General features: G+C 37.5%; 1 protein-coding gene across 7 annotated transcripts in view; it reads right to left on the bottom strand.

Annotated features, from left to right (window-relative positions):
- Window positions 1-321: 321 nt before the first annotated feature.
- CMSS1 (cms1 ribosomal small subunit homolog) overlaps window positions 322-17,654 on the bottom strand; it is a 380,673-nt gene continuing 363,340 nt past the window's right edge. For all 7 annotated transcript variants that reach the window (XM_045902745.3, XM_064596628.1, XM_054504144.2 and 4 more), the window contains exons 5-10: window positions 15,836-15,895; window positions 14,583-14,685; window positions 11,019-11,079; window positions 10,509-10,596; window positions 2,049-2,137; window positions 322-628 (exon numbers count right to left, since the gene is read on the bottom strand). In XM_045902745.3, coding sequence (XP_045758701.1) covers window positions 545-628; window positions 2,049-2,137; window positions 10,509-10,596; window positions 11,019-11,079; window positions 14,583-14,685; window positions 15,836-15,895 — 485 coding nt within the window. In that variant the 3' untranslated portion in view covers window positions 322-544. The remainder of the gene's footprint in view (window positions 629-2,048; window positions 2,138-10,508; window positions 10,597-11,018; window positions 11,080-14,582; window positions 14,686-15,835; window positions 15,896-17,654) is intronic.

The raw sequence follows: 17,654 nt of genomic DNA, 5'->3' as shown, positions 1-17,654 counted from the left end.
GTACAAAATAATTAAGATAGTTGTAGATATTGTTATCTTTCATATATTTGCAAAGTGCCACGTACACCTGCAACTCTTTCTATCACTACCACTGCACCCTTCACACTGGGACCAGGCTTCAGTTTAGGAGTCTGTTCCACGAGTACCATCACATGGAAGCCTCAACAATCCTAGGAGATATCATTCTCATCTTGTGGCTGATGAAACTAAGGCTCAGAGAGGGAAGTGGCCTGGCTAAGGTTGCCCAGATGCTCTTTTCCTTCTGCAAAGTCACATCAGAGACCAGTTGGTGAAAGAAAAATTCAGTCTGCTCAACAAAAATCATATACAAGCTGGTGATACTTTATTATACAAAGAAGTTGGCAAAGGACAGCTTCATTTTTGTCAAAGAATCTCCACCAAAAATTTCTAGTGATTCATCTGGTGATGCAGTTAACATAATAAAACAACAGCTGATATTTACTGAGTCCTTGCAGTATTCCAGAGCCATTAAATGAGATGCAAATCCCACCATAAAAACTGGAATTTTCATTAGGACCCAGACTTAGAAAAGGCCCAGCTTCAAAGATTCAGACTTGCATAGACTGAGGACTCCCATTTCCAGAAGTTCAAAAACTTCCTTTCTTATCTAAATGAGAAAAAAAAAAAAAAAAAGGTTAAGATCAAGAAAAGATGGTCTTGGTGAATAAATTCAACCATCTGGACTTCTTGGTATTTGTGTAGCTGTTATGGCCAGAATCAGGGAGGGCAAAAATCCTAACCTATGTTTTATTCAGAATTGAAATATTTACTTAAGTAAAGGGATAGGTACTAAATAAAACATCCATTTCATTAAAGTGCCCTTTGTAACCATTCCAACTAAAATATCATAAAAAAATCTTATACAAGGGTGTTTCAAAATACCTAAAGTATGGCTATATTGCACACATATTTCAATATAGGATAGCTGATAATGATGACATCAACATAATACAAATAACTGGGTGACAAGGTTTTTTCTTTGACACAATTTCTCCTTATCATTATAATTAAAAAACTTACAGTGGATTACTCAGATTTCACACTGTACCTGAAATAAATATGGACTTATGTGCCTAACATCAAATTTGTTGAACTGGTTTTAAAAAACCAGTCAATTCAGGGCACAGGGGGGTGTGTGTGTGTGTGTGTAGGAAACTGAAAAAATTGTCTTTTTACCTGTACTGATGTCTGATTTAGCTCACTGATCAATCATAATCAGGTTGGTCATTCCGGGGATATAGCTTTACGTGGTAAATTAATTTATTCAGCATGTTTGGAGGATTAATTCCAAATCTCTTTGATATTTACTGCCATGATTAATTAGGTTGGTGACTGGCAGCCATTTTTATTATTGGACAAAACTTCTTCTCTCCAACAGATACTTCTAAACATCGGGCTAGATTGAAAAATTAGCCCCATGATACACAGTAGGTGGCAAATCAATTTTTTCACATTTTGATGATAATGGATTACTTTCATAAATACAGAATGAGCTAATGCTGTGGCCACAAAGGCAATCAATCAGTTTTAATCCACGGAGATATCAAAATAATTTCCCCACAAAAACAAAAACAAAATAGCCCTCTATATTAAGTGAGGTTTTGGGTATGGGAGATGCAGGCCATGAGGCAAGTTTGTGCCCCTACTTCCTCAAACATTTGTAAGGATGAAAGACAAAGACGAATATGTCTCTAAAAGCAAGGCACAGAAAAATGTGCCAAGTCCTCCAGATCCTCCTGTTTCTCAAAGGTTCAGTATAGATATAGTGGTCCCCAGTGGGGCAGAGGTCATTGGTCATATAAGGAAGAAACAAAGCTGATTACTATAAGACACATGGAAAGGATACAGTTAGGTCTAAGGGAGTGAGATGGACTCTATAATTGCAGTTACTTCAGAGTTAAAAGATAGAAATCATTTCAATGGCCAGAATGTGCTGGCTCCCCACATGAAAGACTTTATTACTGTATTTGAACTCAAGTTCAAGTTGAAGAAAAAAAGGTTAAAGGCAATTGCTGGTTACATGGTACCTCGGGAATGTCCATCATCCTTCTCAACTTCTGATCTCTCCAGTTCCAGTCAAAAACCAGGAACTTTAAGGGGTTCAAATTAAGGCCACCTGAAAGAAACACAGAGAGAGTTGCTACAGCAGACCTCATGACATAAGCTTACTCAAATGACTTTTTAGTCTCCTCGTTGCTTTTTGCCTCATTTGCTGTCCTCTGCCCCAGCAACTAATCTCTACACACTGAATGCAGCCAGCCCTTGCTTGATGGAAAACAAATGCAGCACTCTGAGATTGCTTTCCTTATAATCTTATCACTGATTCTGAGGGAAGCAGAGAAGCTGCTCAGCTTGTCAACTGCTGGCAAAGAAACAATCCCAAACCTCCATTTCATGAAGCCCCAGAGCGTGAAGTCTCATTCCTGACAGGAATTTGATAAGATGGATCCTGCAGTCTGGGTAGTGGCCTTTCAGAGGACTTGAGTCCAATGGAGTGTGAGTGACTATGAGGAGGTGAATGGACAGAAGGATGAGGCTGGGCTTTGGGGATTAGACAGAAAAGGAAGTAAATATGAATAGGCTCTATTCAAAGTCTGTTATCATTTGAGAAGACTAGTAAACGACTTAAGGATTCCATTTCCACTGTCTTCCTATGTATCTAGACAATTATGGAATGTGGGGCTGGAGGGGACCTCAGGGATTGTCTGTTCCTCAGAAGTCTCAGAATTGGGCACAGTTAGTTCTTCCCACTCCCCAGTTCTTTCCATTGCCCCAGGCTGTTTCACGTTACATGTGGAAACATAACTGAAGCCTTCCTTTACTCTGCAGCACTTCCCCTCATCTCTGTGATTATTTCAGTATTTCCCCTTCGGCCCAAAAGACTTTTCATTCTTCTTATAATTATAATGCCTCTTATTTATTTAATGATTTTATTTATTTACTTATTTGAGAGAGAGCGAGCGAGCACCCGAATGCACTTGAGTGATGGGGAGGGGCACAGGCAGAGAGAGACTCTCAAGCAGACTCTGCACTGAGTACGCCCTGACGCAGGGCTCAATCCCACGACCCTGAGATCATGACCTGAGCCGAAATCAAAAGTCAGACACTTAACCAACTGAGTCACCCAGGGGCCCCTGTAATGCCTCTTATTTAAAATTCTGTGTAAAAAGCATTTGACAAAATACAGCATCCTTTCCTGATTAAAACTCTTCAGAGTATAGGGATAGAGGGAACATTCCTCAAGTTCATAAAATCCATCTATGAAAAGCCCACAGCAAATATCATCCTCAATGGGGAAAAGCTGAGAGCCTTTCCCTTAAGATCAGGACCACGACAAGGATGCCCACTCTCGCCACTATTGTTCAACATAGCACTAGAAGTCTTAGCAACAGCAATCAGACAACAAAAAGAAATAAAAGGTATTCAAATTGGCAAAGAAGAAGTCAAACTCCTCTCTTTGCAGATGACATGATACTTTATGTGGAAAATCCAAAAGACTCCACCCCGAAATTACTAGAACTCATACAGCAATTCAGTAATGTGGCAGGATACAAAATCAATGCACAGAAATCAGTTGCTTTCTTATACACTAACAATGCAACTGTAGAAAGACAAATTAGAGAAACGATTCCATTTACAATAGCACCAAAAACCGTAAGATACCTCAGAATAAACCTAACCAAAGAGGTAAAGGATCTATACTCTAGGAACTACAGAACACTCATGAAAGAAATTGAAGAAGACACAAAAAGATAGAAAAACACTGGAAGAATAAATATTGGATTGGAAAGAACAAACATTGTTAAAATGTCTATGCTACCCAGAGCAATCTATACCTTCAATGCCATCCTGATCAAAATTCCAATGACATTTTTCAAAGTGCTGGAACAAACAATCCTAAAATTTGTATGGAATCAGAAAAGACCCCTAATGGCCAAGGAAATGTTGAAAAAGAAAAACAAAGCTGGGGACATCACGTCGCCTGACTTCAAGCTATATTACAAAGCAGTGATCACCAAGACAGCATGGTACTGGCACAAAAACAGACATATAGACCAATGGAACAGAATAGAGAGCCCAGATATGGACCCTCAACTCTATGGTCAAATAATCTTCGACAAAGCAGGAAAAAATATGCAATAGAAAAGACAGTCTCTTCAATAAATGGTGCTGGTAAAATTAGACAGCTATATACAGAAGAATGAAACTCAACCATTCTCTAACACCATACACAAAGATAAACTCGAAATGGATGAAAGACCTCAATGTGAGACAGGAATCCATCAAAATCCTAGGCAGTAACCTCTTTGACATTGGCCACAGCAACTTCTTTCAAGATTCATCTCCAAAGGCTAGTGAAACAAAAGTGAAAATGAACTTTTGGGACTTCATCAAGATAAAAAGCTTCTGCACAACAAAGAAAACAGTCAACAAAACAAAGAGGCAACCCACAGAATGGGAGAAGATATTTGCAAATGACACTATAGATAAAGGGCTGTTATCCAAGATCTACAAAGAACTTCTCAAACTCAACACCCAAAAAACAAATAATCAAGTCAAAAAATGGGCAGAAGACATGAACAGACACTTCTCCAAAGAAGACAAACAATGGCTAACAGACACATGAAAAAATGTTCATCATCATTAGCCATCAGAGAAATTCAAATCAAAACCACATTGAGATACCACCTTAGACCAGTTAGAATGGCAACAATTGACAAGGTGAGAAACAACAAATGTTAGAGAGGTTGTGGAAAGGGGAACCCTCTTACACTGTTGGTGGTAATGCAAGTTGGTACAGCTACTTTGGAAAACAGTGTGGAAGTTCCTAAAAAATTAAAAATAGAGCTACCCTATGACCCAGCAATTGCACTACTGGGTATTTACCCCAAAGACACAGATGTAGTGAAAAGAAGGGCCATATGCACCCCAATGTTCATAGCAGCAATGTCCGCAATAGCCTAACTGTGGAAAGAGCCGAGATCCATTCAACAGATGAATGGATAAAGAAGATGTGGTCCATATATACAATGGACTATTACTCAGCCATCAGAAAGGATGAATACCCAACTTTTACATCAACATGGATGGGACTGGAGGAGATTATGCTAAGTGAAATAAGTCAAGCAGAGAAAATCAATTATCATATGGTTTCACTTATTTGTGGAACATAAGGAATAGCATGGAGGACATTAGGAGAAGGAAGGGAAAAATGAGGGGGCGGGAATCGGAGGGAGAGATGAACCATGAGAGACTATGGACTCTGAGAAACAAACTGAGGGTGTTAGAGGGGAGGGGGCTGGGGGAATGGGTTAGCCTGGTGATGGGTATTAAGGAGGGCACGTACTGTATGGAACACTGGGTGTTACACGAAAACAATGAAGCGTGGATCACTACATCAAAAACTAATGATGTATGGTGACTAACATAACATAATAAAATAAAATTAAAAAAATAAAAAAATAAAATTCTCTCTGTGGGGTGCTCAGTGGGGACTGAGTCTGGGATCAAGCCCCACATAGGGCTCCCTGCTCAGTGGGGAGTCTGCTTCTTCCTCGGCACCTCACTGTACTCTCATGCTCTCTCTCAAATAAATAAATAAAATCTTAAAAAATAAAATTCTCTCAGAGCACCTGGGTGGCTCAGATGGTTGAGCATCTGTCTTTGGCTCCGGTCATGATCTTCAGCTCCTGGGATCGGGCCCCGCATCGGGCTCCCTGTTCAGTGGGGAGTCTGCTTCTCCCTCTTCCTCTGCCTATCCCCACTGCTCCTGCTCTCTCTCTCTTGCTCTGTATCTCTCTGTCTCAAATGAATAAATAATAAAAAAAAAATTTACAAAAATAAAAATAAATAAAAAAAATAAAATTCTCTCTGCAAAAGTAAAAACGATAAATTGAGAAGGAAAATGGGTTGGCAGTCTTCCCTTCAAAATAACTTACTATTAGTGGGAGAGCAAACAGGTACATCCTCACAGGAAGGCACTTGAGCATTATATAATAGGAGCCTTAAAATACCTACTATTTGATAAAATAATTTTCTTTCTATGACAAATCCCAATAAATGCATCAGAAACTTAAATATAGTTAATGGGGTGCCAGGCTAGCTCAGTCGGTAGAGTATGTGACTCTTGATCTTGGGGTTGTAAGATCAAGCCCCACATTAGGTGTAGAGATTACTTAAAAACAAAATCTTAAAAAAAAAGAAAGAAACTTAAATATAGTTACTTGCAAAGATGATCATTGCTATTTATAATAGCAAAAAATTAGAAATAACCCAGGTATCCTATCATAATTGTATTGCTAAATATATATATATATATAACTTGGGATAAATATCCAAAATATATAAAAAAATTCTGCAAATCAGTGGCAAAAAACACCAAACAATCTGATTTAAAAATAGAGGAAATGAATAGATACTTTGCCAATGAAGACATCCAAATGGCCAACAGGTACATGAAAAGGTGCTCAGCATCACTAATCATCAGGGAAATGCAACTTAAAACCACAATGAAATATTACCTCACACCTGTTAGAATGGCTATTACCAAAAAACCCCACAAGAAGTAGTAAGTGCTGAAGGGATGTGGAGAAAAGGGACCTGTTGTGCACTGTTGGTGGGAATGTAAATTGGTGCAGCCACTGTGGAAAACAGTATGGAAGAACTCTCAAGAAATTGAAAATAGAATTACCATATGATCCAGCAATTCCACTTCTGGGTATATACCCAAAAGAAAACAAACTCACTATCTCAAAAAGATATATGCACCCCTATGTTATTGCAGCATAATTTATAATAGCCAAGACATGGAAACAACCCTCAGTGTCCATCAACAAATGAATGAAGAAAGAAAATGTCACACACACACACACACAGAGGAATATTATTCAGCTGTAAAAGGGAAGGAAATCTTGTCATTTGTGATAATAAGGATGACTCTTGGCATTATGAAATAAGTCAGACAGAGAAGGACAAATACTGTATGATCTCACTTATATGTAGAATCTAAAAAACCTAACTCATAGATACATAGAACATATTGGTGGTTGTCAAAGGTGGGGGGTTGGGGAAAATGGGTGAAGCTGGTTAAAAGGTAAAAACTTCCAGTTGTAAGGTAATTAAGTTCTGGGGATGTAATGTGCAGCACAGTGATTGTAGTTAATACTGTACATTTGAAAGATGCTAAGAGAGTAGATCTTAAGAGTTCTCATCACAAGAAAAAAATTTATAACTATCTGAGGTGACTGATGTTAAATAAACTTATTGTGGTCATCATTTCACTATATATGTATAGAGTCATTATACTGTACACATTGGACTAATACAATGTTATATGTCAATTATGTCTCAATAAAACTATAAAAAACAGTAGAATATTATGTAGAATATTATATAGCCATTAAAAATGAAAAATTAAAACTATTTCATGACCAAGAAAGTCCTCATAAGATATTTTAAGTGGAGGGGTGCCTGGGTGGCTGAGTCAGTTAAGCATCTGCCTTTGGCTCGGGTCATGATCTCAGGGTCCTAGGATCAAGCCCCACGTCAAGCTCCCTGCTCTGCGGGGAGCCTGCTTCTCCCTCTCCTTCTGCCGCTCCCCTTACCTGTGCTCTTGCTCTCCCTGTCAAATAAATAAATAAAATCTTTTTAAAAAAAGGTATATTAAATGGAAAAGACAAGTTATAAAATTATGATATACAGTTTGATCTCCACTTACAAAAATAAATATATAAATGCATAGAAAAAAAGACTAAAGAAAATATATTCAGTATTAACTAACAAGTGATTATCTCTAAAGTGATTTATTTTCTTTTCTATACTTTTGCACTGTTGAAAGGCTCTCACTGTTAGAAAATCTCCTTCATTATTAAATTAAGATTAAAACAATATAATTCAGTCTATAATTGTACAGATCCCACTGTCATGGGATATCTTTGTAAGTTTGGAAACTTTCCTTAATATATCATATATATAAACATCTTAAGTCATAAACAGCTACATAAAATGAGTTATGTGCCATTTGTTTTGCTTTGTTAGATTTTCAGTTTCTAGAGTGCTGGAATTGTTCTCCCCTTTTTTTTTTTTTTTAAGATTTTTAAAATTTATTTGAGAGAGAGAAAGACAGAGTATGAGTGGGGGGGGGGTAGTGGCAGAGGGAGAGGGGGAAGCTGACTCCCTGCTGAGCAGGGAGCCTGATGCAGGGCTCAATCCCAGGACCCTGAGATCATGACCTGAGCCAAAGGCAGATGCTCAACCAACTAAGCCACCCAGGCACCCCTGGAATTATACTCTTTAAATGCTTTGTATATTGCTTAACACCTGTGGTTAGTGAACATTAAATCTTTCATCAAATCAGAATCAGAAGTATGTTATTTTCATGTATTATAAAAAATCAACAGCTCCTTAAATGATTTTTCCACTTCTTAAATAAGCTTTCATACTGAGACCTCACAACTCTATGGAAATAAAATTTCAACAATTTGTAGAGCTTTGCTTTTTCTCTTTTAAATATGGAGAACTGTGACCCTATTGCATGGGGCGCCTGGTGATACACGAAGAACCCTCTGGAATCTAGGGAGGGGTGAGGTGAATCTCTGGCTAAGAGCTGTGGGAGAGGCAGGGTTCACCCCTGGGCTCTCCTGCTGCCCAGCCAATCTCTCCCAACTCTGTGTCTCACAGATATGCTATGAGCACCTCTCATCTGTTCCTTCACTTCAATGCCCTCCCATGTCCATAAGGCAAAAATCCAAACTCTTCAGCTTAATGTTCAAAATCCTGCCTCCACACTCTTTCTTTCCGACTGAATCACTAACTACTAAAGCCCATGAAGTTTCCAACCAAGAAAGTTGGTCTCTTTAATAAAAATAAAAACTAGCATTTGATTTCTTGGGGTGTGAAACTCATTGTGCCAAACTCTTTATTGGCATTTTATTATCATACCAATCCTTTGAGGAAGATACTACCACTATCCCTGTCATTTGAATACAGAAACAGATTTAGAGAGGTTAAGTAACTTGCCAAGGTCACAGAGCTGGTCAGGTGCTGGACCTGGGATTTGACTCTAGACTGAATCCATAATAGGGGCTTGTAAACTCAACACTGTATCTCAATCATGTGTATCTCCTGCCCTCTTCTGATGCAGTGGTTCTCCCATTCCTGATTGCTTTTCTCACATCTCCGTACTTCAAAGATCCTATTTTAACCCTTCTCATACTTCAAAGATCAGTTAAAGACCCTTTTCTTTCTAAAGCCTTCCATTCAGATTCAGCCTCCGTAAGGGTGTATTTCAACTCCTATAGGACTTGGAAGTGCTCATTCCGCCCTTGGCATTTACTGCCTTATGTTGTCAATCTCCTTCTGGGTATATTTATTTCTTCAAGGATCAGGAGCTCTTTGAGGGGGAAAAGCTCTGGAACTAGGAAGGCCTAAACTGAGAGACTGTGGGAGAGCCACTTAACCCTTCAGAGCTTCAGAGTGTTTTCTTATAAGAAATAAAAATGCTAGCCTGCACTGGTGCCATGAATATTTAATGAGATACCTAAGAGTGTTTAGTGTAGACCAGTGCAAGTATGAACTCAAAAAATATGTTTCCTTTCCTTATCCGGGGCTGCTAAGTTTGTTACTTCTTTGTAATTGCACAGCCTTTGTATATAGTGGGTTCATTTAACCCTGGATGGCTTTCATCTGGAAAGAAACATTAGTATTTTAAGCTTTTGTTTGCTTCTTGGCAAATGCCCATCTCTATACTGAGTCATTACATTAATGAACCCATTTCTTTTAGATATATAAAAAAATCCAGGAATAGCTCCAGTTATAAAACAAAGTTCTATAAGTATATTAAATAAGTAATTTGGAAATGTGTATTGAAAAGAAATCTTTAATCCGTCTGGCAGGTAAAACAGGTAACAATATCATCAGCAGATTAATAGGTTTTAGGCTACTGACTTTGAGAGAGCCAACAAATTATAAAAACCCACTGTTGGACGCTGTCTGGAATACTTTCTGGGTAAGGTACTAAAAGAGAAATGCATTTGGGAGAAATATTCTAGAATACCATATGAAATACCATTTCATCCATAGAAACTGCATTTTTGTTTCAACATGTTTTATACAAAAGTCCTCAACTGAAATGGCAGTCTTGGGGAACCAAGATCCAATTAATTAAGAGGGAAATACTCAACTCATCCAGCTCTACAAATTCTAGAGGTTGCAGATTGGTGAAATGAATTGTGGATCCACTAACCTGCTTAAAGCAACTGGAATTTGAATGTGTTTAGGCAGGCACATGTACCACAGTCTGCCACAATCCTTACTATTCCCTATTGCACATACCTTCTGGCTAGCTTTATTGACGAAAGACTGTTTCCAACTCCCAGATTAACACAGAAATCTGGTTTCACAACATCACAAATGTGGTTTCCTAAACTCACTTGGGGGCAAGGGAAAGTCCCAGTTCTGAGTAGGCATATCAGTGCCTCTCTTCATACCTTGTTTAATGAGTTCTTTAATTCTCCCTGGTGTTCCTACACCCAGGTGCACAGCACGCTTCTCCAGCAACTTTATCTGCTCCTGGACCTATTTATTTCAAGATGGAGATGAAAGAAAAGAAGAGTCATGAGAAAGTGCAATCATAGTCACTTCATCTAGAAGTTAAAAAGTAAAAAGCAAATACGGCTATGTTTAGGCTCAACTTCCAGTGCAAAGAAGGTTAATTAACATCAAGATAGAAAAGCATCATTCTGTAAAATTGGTAAATCTTCAAAGAAACGAGGGACCAAACCTCAGCTTCTGTGCAGGAATCTTGGAGCACAGAGTAGCGACTGTTGTTGGGGCAGGTCATGCAAAGGCAGGGAATGTAAAGAACACCAGAACAGTTGTTAAATATGATATATAAGGAGGCACCAAAGAAAACACCTGCTAAGGAGATAAGAAAAAGCTAGGAGTGGCCCTTAAGGATAACTTACAACATCCATCAGCAACCACAGGCCCTTGCTTACCTTTATGTGTTTTGCAAATAATTTCATAACTTTGCTGTCTCCTCTGAATGCTGTCATTGACCTAATGAAAAAAAAAAGATTAATAAAAAAAGATGAATGCTTAAGAAAACTTATTCATTGCAGGCCACATTGACAACTTAAGTATATCTTGCTTTAAAGAGAATATATGTGTTTATATGTGTAACTATGAGCATATGCACAGATACAAAAAACAGATTTACGGGTCAGCCCATCTCTGGAAGGAAAGTGAGGAAGCCTTTTATTCAGGCAGGTATCTGGATTGGCTTCTACTTTTCATACACAAGGTTAACTTTACTTAGGTTTCCTTGATAACTGAAACATAATGGATCTGCCCTTCATTTGTAATACAGAATTTCTGTATTACAGGTCCCTGGCAGAGAATTCATCTTTAAACTCTGCAGTATAGTTCTCATACAAAATTTGGTTGTAAGAAATACCTTGGAGCAGTGATGTCAGCCTGTGCTCTGTGGAGCCCAAACGCATCTACAAGTTTGTATGTTATTGCCATGGTGGGTTGCTGGGAATGAGCTGACAGGGAGGAGAAGAAAGGCTTATGTCCTTCAATCAGAGCAATGCCCCACTTTTATCTACTTTGCAGAGTGAGCTTTTCTGCAAAATTTTATATGTGGAAATGTTCCCGGTATCAATAGACATAAAAGAACAATCAATCCTTTAATTGATGTTTGGAAATAAAACATGGGAATATGCTTGGAAATATTATTGCCAGTAGGAATATATGAATTTGCAAGATAGTAAATTATACTATCTAAGTTCTGTTGTATTTGACTTTTACTCATACATAAGCTTTCTCCATGGCAAGGTTAACTAGGAAGACAGTTTAGGGGACATATTTAACATTAATTCATGGTCCTCAAAAGAACAGATATCCTTATAAAAGTTAGAATTATTCACTATTAGTCTTTATGAACAGGGCTTGTTGTGCTACCTCAGAAATCCTTTTTTGCAAATCACCTAACCTTGAAGTGGATCATAATACCAAAGACACAGAAGAACACGGAATTGGTAAATGAAGTGTGACAACACAGTGCTTTTATGCCCTTCAGAAAGTTATTTATGTACAGTAAAAGCTCAAATCAATGTGACAGCTTGTTTTTAAGAGGCCATCTCCAGGCCAACCTCTTTGCCATTAATGTTTGGATCCGAAATGAGTTCTGTGGTGGTAGTTTCTAAAACACTGAAAAGTCAATGTGAACTACTATGATTTCAGAACCAGCAAGTACAGCTGCCCAGAAACAGTTGGAGTCTTGAAGATCAATTGTGTTCGGAGCAGAAATAGTTGCAAGAAACACTTTTGTTTTACTGAGAGCTGGTGTGATATAATATTATGTGTGTGCCTTGGCGGCGAAAGGAGAGTTTGAAGAACTTAAAAACTACCTTTCTAAGTTTGTAATCAGATTAGTTCATTTAGAAAAATAGATGCTAAATAATTACTGAGAGTCTACATGTGCACCTTAATTTATTTTCTCCAGGACTTGGATTTTCCTTTGTTTTGTCTCTTGTCAAACCCTGGTGCAGAGCCTGGCCCTGGAAGAGGGCTAGTTCCAGTAAATCCCAATTTACTCTGACGGCTCTTCTCTGAAAGCTCAATGTTACCACTGATCCAGTGGAAGACTTTTTGTTTCTTCTACTATACTACAGTAAATGAAAAGGTATGTGAAAGCACTTAGTAAAGCACTGACAAATTATCTTTAAAACATAATTTTTATATTTAAATTTTCAGCCCATTTGGAATTTACCTTGGTATGAGAAGTGAGATAGGGCTCCAACTTACTTTTCCAGATGGTTACCCAGTTGTTCCAACACCATTTATTAAATAATCCATCTTTCCCTACTGCTTTGTTACCTTTGCCATATGCTACGTTTTCATATGCATATGGGCCTATTTCTGAACTTCCAATTCTGTTCCACTGGTCTGATCTGTCATGCATATGCCAGTTCCATCCTGTTTTAATTAGTGAGACTTGGTAACATATATCTATTGGTAATCTGATAGATACTATAGGCATAGTATCCTCTCACTAATATTCTTTTTCAGAATTTCCCCAGGTATTTTTATCTTCTGTATTTTCTCTTACGAACTTAGAACTATGGCTTATCTTTAAACTTTGAACTTTAGCTTATCGAGATAGAAAACCAATTCTATTGGAGTTTTGTTGGGAATCTGTGAAATTTATGTTATTCTAGGTAAAACAGACATCTTTACAACATTGACTTTTTTTTTTGAAGATTTTATTTCTTATTTCACACACAGAGAGAACGAGCAAGTATAAGCAGGGGCAGCAGCAGAGGGAGAGAGAGAAGCAGAAGCTGAGCAGGCAGCCCAATGCAGGACTCCATCCCAGGACCCTGGAATCATGACCTGAGCCAAAGGCAGATACTTAACTGACTGAGCCGCCCAGGGATCCCTACATTGATTCTTCCTATTCAGCAATATCGTATGCCCTTTTGTTCAAGATCTTCTGAGTTGTGGGGCACCTGGGCGGCTCAGTGGGTTAAGTGTCCAACTCTTGATTTTGGCTCAGGTCATGATCTCAGGGTTGTGAGATGGAGCCCCAAATCAGGCTCTGTGCTGGGCATGGAGTCTGCTTAAGATACTCTCTCTCCTCTCCCTCTGCCCCTCCCTGCCCCCATCCCCTCTTAAAAAAAAAGATCTGAGCTGCTTATGTAATATTTTCTTTATACAGATTTTGGTAGGTTTATTACTTGGTCTTCTATTTTTTTCTTGTTATTATTTTAAATTAGATCTTTTCTTTTATTATTTTTTCTAACTGGTTATTGCTTATTATTTCCTTGCTTTTACTCTTGCCCTGTATAACGTGTGTTCTCTGCACAGAAGCCAAGGTGATCCTTTAGAAAGATTATTCAGATCGGGCGCCTGGGTGGCTCAGTTGGTTAAGCGACTGCCTTTGGCTCAGGTCATGATCCTGGAGTCCCTGGATCGAGTCCCGCATCGGGCTCCCTGCTCGGCAGGGAGTCTGCTTCTCCCTCTGGCCCTCCCCCCTCTCATGTGCTCTCTCTCATTCTCTCTCTCTCAAATAAATAAATAAAATCTTAAAAAAAAAAAAAAAAGAAAGATTATTCAGATCATGTGACGCCTCTGCTCAAAATCTTCCAATAGCATTGCATCTCAGGGTCTTTTATGCTTATTGTCCACTCTGTCTGGAATAATGCTCTTCTTCTAGATATCTGCTTGGCATTCTCCTTCACTTTGTTCATGTCTCTGCTCAAATGTCATTCTCCTTAGAAAAACTTACCGTGACAATCCTTTTAAAAGTAGCCCCCCAACCCACTCTATCACTTTGCCATGCTTTATTTCTTCTTATATAATTTAACACTACCTGACATTATAATATATATTTATTTGTTCATTGTCTGTCTCCCTCACTAGATAGTAAGTTCCATGACAAAAGGGATTCTGTCTGTTTTGTTCATTGTTACATCTCCAGCATATACAGCATATCAACTTGACACATATCAGTTACTCAGAAAACATTTATGAAACAAATAGGTGAAGTGTCCAACCTAATGAGCTCTAAGGCCCGGATAGCAGAGCTACAGATGATCAGCATTAGGACCGATTTCTTCTCATTATGGTTCTTCCGAAGTTTTACCCACTTAGGGCAGACTGAAAAAATACCATAAGAAAAATATTACTCTAAATATAGCAAAATAGGGCTCCTATTTATTTTAGGTCCCTAAAGTTGAGTATTCTCCAATTACTCTTTGTTAGTATTTAATTAAAGTAAAATATAATGGGTATTGTCCAGATTCTATTCTCTGGTTATATAAGATATTAGATTAAAATGAAATATCATTAACTTATAACATAAAACACATAATATGCCAAGTAGCTAAATGTGACTAGTTTTAGGACCAAGTAAAAAAAGTGTTCAGAATAATACATTTTTGATAATTTACGTTTGATGCTTGTTGGCAAAGACTAAATAGGAAAAGAACTCTGATTCAATAATGTTAAATTTTAAAGAAACACTCAACATAAGATAAAAAATGGAAATGACATTAAAATAATAGCAAGTATTTATTAAACACAGACACTGTTTAGTTCTCATAATCCAGTGAGATTGATTCTATTATAACCTACATTTATACTTGCTGAATTTGAGGTGGAGAAAGGTTTATGAACTCAAGTTGAATGCCATCAGAACTGATTTGAGTTTGAAAAAAGAATGCTAAATCTCTATATCTAAACTATTTCATTGTCAGCCACAAATAGATGACTATCTAATATGAATAATCTGGCTTTTGGCTACACACAATAAATATTGAAAAGATGAAATTAGACTGTGCAATAGCCATGGTCTGAGTTCTGAGCATATGAACAGAATTTCAGAATTTTACAGCTAGAATAAAGATCACATGTCCAACTCCCTTATCTGTCAGATAACAAAATCAAGTCCCAGAAGAGTACTCAGTGACTTGTCCCAGGTCAAACAGCAAATTAGTGACAGACCTGGAACTAGAACACTAATTATTCTCCGGATTCCTTCACCAATATTTCTAGTGTATTATAAACCAAAAAATGAGACCAAAACTCAAATTCTCAAAGCCAGAGCAAAACGAATAAACTTAAATAAACAGAAATTAATATCAAGATGGACTTTAAGAAAAACCTCCACTTCAAATCCATTTGAGGTGGAAAGTTTTGCTTTTAAATGTAGTTTTAAAAGTTTTAATTTTAACGAGATGGATCTTATGTTTTAATGGAGTAATAACAACTTGGTGAATAACTTAAAAGAAAATCAGAGTTTACTTACTTTCTTTTAGGTATGATGAAAGACTATGAGTCAAATCATTGGCCTTGAGGAAACAGGAGTCTAGAATATGACAAACATGCTTTGTAAGAGGATTTTGCAAACACACACATGATCAAAATAGATTCATTGTGAATGGTGTCTTCTTGAATAAGGTTGTAAAACATTAGTGAATGGGGGCTCATTATATATTTTAAAGTGTTGTCCAGTATTTAAAACAACAGCAGCAATAAGAACAAGTAAACTTTTAACTGTCCATAATTTCTTAGAGTAGTGAAATAGAAGCTTGTTGTATCATTCAATGAACTAATGAAGCATGTTTATTTTTCAAATTCATGGAATAGGCAATATTACAAAGGTAAAGGGGATATAGCTAACAAATCTGTGTAGAGAGGTTCAAACTCACTAGTCATCATAAAATTGTATATTACAATGATGAGGTAATATTTCACACACACATCAGAATGACAGTTGTTAAAAAGATGTATAATACCAAGTATTGTCAAGAATGTAGGGTGATAAGCCTCTTGTGAAATGTAGGTGGAGGTGTAAACTGGTAATAGCTATTCTGGAAAGTAGTAAAATTAGGTTGTATACACTCTATGACCCCATGACTGCATTCCTGAGTAAATAATGGAAAGAAATTCTTACGTGTTCTATAAAGAGATATACACAAGTATATTCATCCTATCATTATTTGTTATAGCGGGGAGCAGGAAGCAACCTAGGTGTCCCTATCTGAGAAAATGGATGACCAATACGTGGTAGATGAAATCATTGGCATACTATATAGCATTTAGAAGCAATGAACTTGATGTGCATAAAGCCATATAGGCATATCTCAAAAAAGTGCTCAGTGAAGAGACAGAATGAAAAGTTCAGCACATCATTTAGATAAATTGTAAAATGTACACACATACCAACAACATGACATTTTACGAATATATATACATATTTAAAAGCATGTATTAACACATTAGCGTGAATGCTATGGGGAAGGTAAAGAGGTGTGTGGACTGAGGAAGAGTGGGAATAATGCATCAAAACACAACACAACACAACACCAGAGTAAAAGTCAATATAACAGTAAAATAAAATATAGGGGCCTTGCTCAACCAAGGACTATCACGGTCTGGCAATTATGTAGCATTATTAACTCTGTACCTGAGATGTGAAAAAAAGCAACATCATGTTTATTATTCTAATTCTTTCTATAAGAAAAAGGTTTTCTATAAACACAGAAGAGTGCTAGGGAGTAAACTATTACTAAATTAAATGACATTAATATTGTGACCCAGCATATATAAGTCATATTATGTAAGTTAACTTCAAAGATGTTGCTTCCTATACAGCTGTAGAGACTTCGATGGTCTTTAAAACTGTAATTTCCCAAGCTGAATATGATCAGACTCACCTGGAGAACTTTACAAAAGGTAGATTCCTAGGATGGACTCCTTCTGTTAGTAAGTCAGAATTCCTTGGTGGGGGGTGGCCCTGGGAATTTGCTTTTTAAGTTCTTGGGTGATTCAGTTGCTGCTAGCCTACAGGCATTTAGCACTGATCTAAACCACACTGCAGCTCTCAAGAGGACAGCGGAGTTAACTCCAAGAAATTCCTGCCTCAAAACTAATTAAGTGCCCATGTGTATGACATTAACAATGTAAAGTGAACAATATTAATTGAAAAGACATGTTCCTGCCCTACAGACACAAATAACCTCAAATCAAAACCAAGTTAGACACTCAGCAAACTAATAGGAACAGTACTTCATTATCTATATTCACTGTATATTTATGCCCCTGCCTCTGCCTGTTCCAGATAA

This window comes from Mirounga angustirostris, unplaced genomic scaffold (assembly GCF_029215605.1).
Source record: "Mirounga angustirostris isolate CCGP_5_RB_7025 unplaced genomic scaffold, mMirAng1.0.hap1 SCAF_1, whole genome shotgun sequence".
In the NCBI taxonomy this organism is placed as follows: domain Eukaryota; kingdom Metazoa; phylum Chordata; class Mammalia; order Carnivora; family Phocidae; genus Mirounga; species Mirounga angustirostris.
The sequence above is the reverse complement of the archived record's forward strand: the minus strand, read 5'-3'. Positions and strand labels throughout refer to the sequence as shown.